Below are 8,771 nucleotides of genomic sequence, written 5' to 3' on the forward strand. Positions count from 1 at the left end.
GGCTTACTTCTTGATACAGTTGGTCATGAGAAGATGGACATCTTGTCTTTCATCTAACAGCAGCATTGCCCCTAAATAGCCAATGCGTTTGTCTGTGAATTTTTGAGAGGCGATAAGCTTGAGGCACTCCAACTGTAAAAAAGGAAAAGAAAAATGAGGGAAAGAAATTAAGAACTTGCTACCACAATCTAGAAAAGCAATCTTTTTAACCTAGAGTCTACAGATGACTAACCTACAAATCTGTATCATCAAGCTGCCTAAATAAAAGGCAAAGACCTTTGGGTACCTTGATAATCATAAAGTTCTAGAACTTTGTCAAGGTCCCATGATATTTGCCATGCAAATAATCTGAGTTTTATCTTAGCTGTACACAAATACAAGTATTACAAGAAGGTACTAATAAACCAAATTCCCAAGTTAGTCCCCCCCCCTCAAGCTACATTAAATGAGCACCTAATTCCTGTATTTAAAATCCGGTTCTTATTTTGGAAAGCAAAAAACTCAATATCTGAGGAAACACCTTAAAGTATTAAACACTGTTCTAAACACAATGTATAACTTATTAAAGGAGAGAGATAATTAATTTTAATACAATGTGGAAAGTATTTGAACCAAGTACATTTCATGCTTGATCCAAATATTATGCAAGAGGTGAGTATTTAGGAATCAAAGAAAAGAAAAAATATTCAGAGGAAAATTCAGTAACAGAATTAAGCTAAAATGTGTTATATGATTTCTTCTTTACCTAATTGTTAGAAATAGTTCCTTAGGGCTTATGAGTCCCTGTAAATAGTTTCTCTCTTTCTGGTCTTTCCCAAATAACCTTCACAATGACTTTGATATACTTTATCATTTCATCTTGACAACACATGAAAAAGACCAAACATTCCTTCTGGAGTAGTAGTTTTCAAAGGGCATACAAAAGTCGACTAACTAAAAAAAGTTTTCAGAACTGTGTTCCCCTTTTGAATCATATATTCCAAAAAAAGAGGTTCAACTGAAGACCCGTGTACACAGGAAGCTAAAGCCACATGCGGCTACTCAGCAATATGAATTTACCTAGTAAGTTCAAAAGTGAAACTGAGGAGAGTAAAATAGTCCCACAAATAGAACTGAGTAAAGCAATTTCTGAAGTGCTCTCTCAATATATCTGCACTAAAAAAATACCTAAAAGCCAAATGTGGTGGCTTACACCTGTAAATCTCAGCCCTTTGGGAGGCTGAGACAGGACAACCACTTCAGACTGGAGGTTCGAGTCCACCCTGATCAACACAGTGAAAGTCTATCTCTACAGAAATTTTTAAAAATTAGCTAGGCATGGTGCCACAACTCTCTAAGCCCCAATTACTAGGTAAACTGAGGCAGAAAGATTGCTTGAGCCCAGGAGTTCAAGGTCAGTGAACTGTGATCATGCCACTGCACTGTAGCCTTAGTGACAGTGCAAAACCCTACCTCTATATATTTTAAAAAAGGGAGGCAGAGGGGTGGTGCCTGTGGCTCAAAGGAGTAGGGCGCCAGCCCCATATGCTGGAGGTGGCGGGTTCAAACCCAGCCCTGGCAAAAAAAAAAAAGGTTTGTTTTTTGTTGTTGTTGTTGTTGTTGTTGTTGTATTAAAAAGATAGGCCAGGTATAGTGGCTCACATCTGTAAGTGGTGACAATTCAGGAAGTCAAGACTCCCGGGAGGCTCACTTTGAGGCTAGGAGTTTGAGACCAGCCTGGGAAACACAGAAAGACCTGATCCCCATAAAAATTTAAAAAAATTAACTGGGCTTGGTGATAAGCACCTGTAATACTAGCTACATGGGAGGCTAAGGCAGGAGGAAGACTTGAGTTCAGGAATTCAAGGATGCAGTGAGTTATGATCGAACCACTACACTCTAGCCAGGGTGACAGGGGAGGCCCTATCTCTTAAAAACAAAACAAAACACATCTAAAGTTAGCTGATTAGGTATACTATCATGAGCATTCCAAAGATGTCTCCAAGGAGCAAGTGAGAAAGCTTAAATGCCATGGGAGATGGAAAGAGATTAAGTAAAAAAGTCTTTCCTTTCTTCTACACATTCAATTTAAATTAAAAACAATTTCTGAAATAAATGTTGATGAAAGTCATTTTCACAGTTTCCGCAGAACATTTACTGCTACAGTGAATGAGAAAATCAGAAGCTTAAAATATCAGAAAAATCTCACTCTTTTTCAAACTTAAGTTTTTTCAATCTCCCCATTTAAAAATTCTACAAACAAATATTTTAGTTATGAAAGAAAACGCTCCAAGAATAAAATAATCACAGGAGTTTTCATCATCCTTACTGAATCTATCTTGTTTCTGGCAACCCCAAGCATTACACAAACATTAAAATTATCCAAAAATATTTTATTAAGACCACCTAATGAGTACAGCATAGTCTCAGGCATAATATTACTTTGTATTTTTAGGGCCAACTTTTAAGATAGTTACACTAAAAGTCATCTGTGATCAGGGAATACAATTTGTTGTTTCTTGTAACAGTTGTTTAAAACTTATCTAACAAGGGCAGCGCCTGTGGCTCAAAGGAGTAGGGCACCAGCATATGCCAGAGGTGGCGGGTTCAAACCCAGCCCTGGCCAAAAACTGCAAAAAAATAAAATAAAATAAAAATAAAACTTATCTAACAACTAAACAGCAAAAAGAAAAACTAAAACTTAAAGGGACAAACATTAGCAGGACATGGTGGCTTACACCTATAATCCTAGCACTCCGGGAGGCAGAGGCAAGTAGATCACTTGAGCTCAGGAATTCGAGACCAGCCTGAGCAAGAGAGAAACCCACTCTCTCAAAATATCCAGGCGTTGTGGCCGGCACCTGTAGTCCCATCTACTCTTGAGGGTGAGGCAAGAGGATCACTTGATCTCAAGAGTTTGAGGTTGCAATGAGCTATGACACCACAGCATTCTATCAAGGGTGACAAAGTTAGACTCTGTCTCAAAGATAGATAGATGGATGGATGAATAGACAGATAGATAGATAAAAATAAAGGGACAAACATTAAACAAAAAATTTTAAAAATCACCTAGGCATGGTTGGTAAAAGCCTGTAAGCCCCAATTACTGGGGAAGCTGAGGCAGAAGGATTGTATATAGTATTCTCTATTTATATAGTTACTTTACTTCAATAACGAACATTTGTTTTCAGAAGGTGACAAATTTGAGGGACAACATAAGATTTTATGTGTATGACTAGAAATAGTATCTGAAATATACCTTCCAATGAGGGATTAATTCTTTTTTAAATTCAGAATATTGGCTCGGCGCCTGTGGCTCAAACAGCTAAGGCTCCAGCCACATACACCTAAGGTGGCGGGTTCGAATCCCCAGCACGGGCCCGCCAAACAACAATGACGGCTGCAACCAAAAAATAGCCAGGCGTTGTGGCAGGCGCCTGTTGTCCCGGCTACTTGGGAGGCTGAGGCAGGAGACTCACTTGAGCCCAGGAGTTGGAGGTTGCTGTGAGCGTGATGCCATGGCACTCTACCCAGGGGGATAGCTTGAGGCTCCATCTCAAAAATAAATAAATAAATAAATAAAAATAAATTCAGAATATTACTGGGGTACCCATGCTTTGGTTACTTTACTTTTGTCATTTTACATCAAAGTTATAAGTATGCCCTTCACCCAGAATGTGTTCATTGTACAGTTAGGTGTGAATTAACCCCATCCCTCCGCCCCCCTTCCCACCAAAGGATTAATTCTGATCATGCTTTACACTTGGGTGGCCAGCAACAGTGCTAAGAATGTGCCACATTTAATCTTTAAGAATGCTAACAAAGTTTTCAAATGTTGAAGAAGAAAAACAAAGGTGGGGTTGAAGGTACAAACATGGGAGGTAGTGCATCTGAGAGGGAGGCATCCATTTTTGAGCAGCAATTTCCCAAAAACACAAGTCAACACTATTGCATTGAAGAACAGAAAGAAAAAAGTAAACATTTAAATATATCTGCCCCTCAGGTAACAATGCCAAATTTACCTAATACTGCTACTCCCCTAAAAAGCTACTTGAAAAACTCACCTGAACATTTCTAACTACAAAACTAGCAGATGCTTTAAGATCAGAGTAAACAGCTTTTATATCCATACCCCATATACTCAATAGAAAACTTCTACTTTTATTCCAAACCCTTCTCAGCAGAAAGTTCTAGTCAGCCATTATAGGAAAAAGTCTAAGAGAATGAAGTTATCAGTCCTTTTCTGGAACAAAATACAGTGCCTAAGAAGTGGTTCCCAAACCTGACTGGTCAGATCACCTGGGGAGGGCTTTGAGAAATATAGGTCACCCTCAGGATATTCCAACAGAGAAGATTTGAGATAGGGACTAACAACTTTCATAAATTTTTTTCTAGATGATTCTTAATATTCCAATTTGCTTTGAATTTCAAGGCCGTTTTTGAAAAGAGAACTTTCCTAGGTTTCTGGCCTTTTTAAGACTTTCCTAAAGGAAGGACAAAAGGAGCACTCATTTTTTAGCTTATGGAACAGTTTCATACGCAGTCAAACAGAAGTCTGCGTTTGCTTTTAAATTTAACGCTACAGCTCTGTGTGTGAGTAATCACCTGAATGAAAAAGATACCTTTATTTCAATATTGAGAAATAACTGTCTAGTTTATACAAATACACACATGCACACAGAAACATGTTTCTGAAAAACAAGCTTGTTAGAACTTTTTACCACTGTGTAGCCTGGCAACATAAAACCTATATAGACCAGAGCCTGTTTGTTTTTTGTTGTTTTTTTTTTTTTGAGACAGTCTTACTATGTCACCCTCAGTAGAGTGCCACTGTGTCAGATCACAGCAAACTCAAACTCCTGGGCTTAAGTGATTCTCTTGTTTCAGCCTCCCAAGTAGCTGGGACTCTAGGCACCCACAACACCCAGCTATCTTTTTGTTGCAGTTGTCATTGTTGTTTAGCTAGCCCAGGCCAGGATCAAACCAGCCAGCCCCAGTGTATATGGTTGGCACCCTAGCCAATGACCTACAGGTGCTGGGCCCATAGCCTGTTTTTTCATTCTTCTGGAAGAGAAAAAAAAATTTTCCCAAACCTGATACTCCATAATTTTTTCCTCTTAAGAAAATGTATTATGAAATATTTAACTCAAGGGCAGCGCCTGTGGCTCAGCGAGTAGGGTGCCGACCCCGTATACTGAGGGTGGCAGGTTCAAACCAGGCCCCGGCCAAATTGCAACAAAAAATAGTTGGTCGCTATGGCAGGCACCTGTGGTCCCAGCTACTCAGGAGGCTGATGCAAGAGAATTACCTAAGCCCAAGACTTTGAGATTGCTGTGAGCTGTGATGCAAATCACCTAAGCCCAAGACTTTGAGGTTGCTATGAGCTGTGATGCAACAGCACTGTACTGAGGCTATCTCAAAAAAAAAAAACAGGCTCTGGTCTATATAGGTTTTATGTTGCCAGGCTTACACAGTGGTGAGCCTACAAAGTGAGACTCTGTCTCTTTATTTAAAAAAAAAAAAAGAAAGAAAGAAATTATTTAACTCAAAATAGGCAAAAATCATATAACACTCACTGACTCACCAACCAGCTTTATCAAATCTTAACATTTCAACCTCTTCAAATGTTTTTATTTTTTGAGACAGGGTCTAGCTCTGTCACCCCAGCTAGAATGCAATGACATCATTATAGCTCACAGCAACCTCACAGTCCTAGACTCAAGCAATCCCCCTGTCTCAGCCTCCAGAGTATCTGGGACTACAGGCACAGGCCACCACACCACCACACCAGCTAATTTTTCTTTTCTTTTTTTTTTAGAGACAGAGTCTCACTTTGTCACCCTCAGTAGAGTACTGTAGTGTCACAACTCACAGCAACCTTCAGCTCTTGGGCTTAGACTAAAGTGACCAGATTTTAACAATGGGAAAGCAGGACACCATTGGGGGGGTGCAGGGCCTGGGGGACGGGGCCTGACAACAATGCAAACTTTGATAAGCAGTTCTCGATAATCAGTTCTCAACAATTATTTGTTATTATTAAAGTTTAACATTATAAAATTAACAAAAATAATATAAAACGCATATCCTGGCAAAATAGCCACATGGCAGCCGAAAACCCTATATTCCCTTCCTGTTCTCCCGTGTTCCCTAGCTTGTCGTGCATTCTTTGCAAAAACTGGGGCTTTTTTAAAACACCACAGGATACAGGACAAATTGTTAAAAATCGGGACTGTCCTCAACCGGCTACGGCGCCAGCCACGTATACCTAAGGTGGCGGGTTCGAATCCCCAGCCTGGACCCGCCAAAGCAACAATGACGGCTGCAACCAAAAAATAGCCGGGCGTGTGGCGGGCGCCTGTGGTCCCAGCTACTTGGGAGGCGGAGGCATGAGACTCGCTTGAGCCCAGGAGTTGGAGGTTGCTGTGAGCTGTAAAGCCACAGCACTCTACCCAGGGGGACAGCTTGAGGCTCTGTCTCCAAAAAAAAAAAAAAAATCGGGACTGTCCTGCCAAAAGCGGGAAGTCTGGTCACCTTACTCTGGGGGGAGAGGCGGCCTACTTGTTTGTTCCAGACAGTTTGGCTCCCTCTGAGCTAACTGTCCTTGCCTAGAAGCAAGGGAGGGAGCCAGTCTCCTTCTGATACCTTGCCCAGGAGGGGAGTAGGAAGTTTACATTAGCCTTTTCATTCCCAAATGAAGTTACATTAACCTCTTCATTCCCAAATGGAGTTACATTAACCTTTACAGCAGCCGAAAACCACCGTATATTCCCTTCCCATTCTCCCACTGCTCCCTAGCTTGCCACGCATTCTTACCAAAAATCGGGACGTTTTTAAAACAGCGTGGGATGCGGGACAAACTGTTAAAAATCAGGACTGTCCCGCCAAAAGCGGGACGTCTGGTCACCTTAGCTTAGACAATTTTCTTGTCTCAGCCTCCTGAGTAGCTGGGACTATAGGTGCCTGCCACAACCCCCAGCTATTTTTTGTCACAGCTTGGCTAGGGCTGGGTTCGAACCCACCACCCTCAGCATATGGGGCAGCACCCTACTCAATGAGCTACAAGTGCTGCCCAATTTTTCTATTTTTTATAGACAAGGTTTCACTCTTGCTCAAGCTAGTCTCAAATTCCTGAGCTAAAGCAATCTTCCACCTCAGCCTCCCAGGATGCTACAAGCATAAGCCACCATGCCCTGCCTATTTATTTTCTCCCCCCCTTTACTATTTTAAACAAATATTACAAATTCAAATGAAGCTTTTTTTTCTTTTGAGACAGAGTCTCACTATATCATCCTCAGTAGAGAGCTGTAGCATCACAGCTCACAGCAACCTCAAATTCCTGGGCTTAAGCAATTCTCTTGCCTCAGCCTCCCAAGCAGCTAGGACTACAGGCACCCACCACAATACCCGGCTATTTTTTGCTGCAGTTGTCATTGTTGTTTAGCTGGCCCAGCCTGGGTTCAAACCTGCTAGCCTCAGTGTGTGTGGCTGGTGCCGTAACCACTGTATTACAGGCACTGAGCCAAATGAAGCTTTTTTCATATTTTGCCTCAATATCATTTCTCTTCCCTCCACCCCAGAAGTAATGAAAATCTCAAACTACTGCTCATTATTGCCACATCTTATGTTTTTATTACACATGTAAAGACAAAGTGATTTTAAATGCTTCCAAAGGGGTCCACCTGTAGCCAGTGGGCCTCATGAAGATTATTTCAGAACTATGTTGCTTATCTGTGGTATTAGATATCAAGAAAAGTATGCAGGGACCTGTTCTTTTGCTCATCAGCTTTCATAAGTGTTTGTGTATTTAATGTGTGGCCTAAGACAACAGAAAAAAGGATGCATATCCTTTATTTAAGTATTATACTATGTTCCTACTCTTTTCCCTCAACATCTTTGAGTATTACATCAAGACAAGATGCTCTACCCCAGGTGTGGAGGATCGCTGGAGCCCCAAAGTTTGAGACTGCTGTGAGCTATGATGCTATAGCATACAGCTCCCAGGGCAACAGAATGAGACTATCTCCAAAAAGAAAAAGACAAGGATGCACTAATTCAGTTACATTCATTGCTGTATAGCAGGGATCCTCAAACTTTTTAAACAGGGAGCCAGTTCACTGTCCCTCAGACTGTTGGAGGGCCAGAATGCGGGCCCCAGGACAAGTCGGCCGCTAAGCAGGACAGGCAGCAGCGGCAAAAACACTTGGCAGGCCGGATAAATGTCCCAGGCAGGCTGCATGTGGCCCGCAGGCCATAGCTTGAGGACACCAGCTGTATAGTATCCCACTTGTGAATACAAACTAACCTATTCTTTTTGAGGACAAGTAGATAGTTCATAATGTTTTACTATCAGAAATACTACAGCAATGAACTCTCTTATACACGTGTCACTGTGTAACCAGACAAGAATTTCTTTAGGTTGTAAACCTAAGGAGACTTGTTCAGATTCAAGTTTTTCAGCTTTACATTTGCTCTGTGTTGATTTGATTTGATAAATAACCCTTCAAGGGTGGTGGTATGAACTTTTACCAGAAAGTGTATAATATTTTTCTGGTAGTTGTTTCTTGTTATGACGCTAGCTGCGCTGATAATCATCAAGAGCTGAAAATAGTAGTACTCTACATACCGTTCTAAGAAGGAACTTCTCTTTATATTCCACTGAGTTCCTTTAGAAGAGGTTATAGGTGAGATGCAGGATACATGTTTATTTTTCCTTTCAGAGACCACTTTTCAAAATAATGAATTAGTTCTCTAGCATTCCCTAAAGATGATCAATGACGTTTTGAAATTTTTTT

General features: G+C 40.9%; 1 protein-coding gene across 2 annotated transcripts in view; it reads right to left on the reverse strand.

Moving 5' to 3' along the window:
- Window positions 1-8,771, reverse strand: part of AP1G1 (adaptor related protein complex 1 gamma 1 subunit) — a 101,047-nt gene that overhangs the window by 50,314 nt on the left and 41,962 nt on the right. For both annotated transcript variants that reach the window (XM_003791384.3, XM_023514109.1), the window contains exon 3: window positions 8-132. In XM_003791384.3, the coding sequence (XP_003791432.1) occupies window positions 8-132 (125 nt within the window). The remainder of the gene's footprint in view (window positions 1-7; window positions 133-8,771) is intronic.

Source organism: Otolemur garnettii, unplaced genomic scaffold (genome assembly GCF_000181295.1).
Source record: "Otolemur garnettii isolate 467f Iridium unplaced genomic scaffold, OtoGar3 scaffold00047, whole genome shotgun sequence".
NCBI classification, from domain to species: Eukaryota; Metazoa; Chordata; class Mammalia; order Primates; family Galagidae; genus Otolemur; species Otolemur garnettii.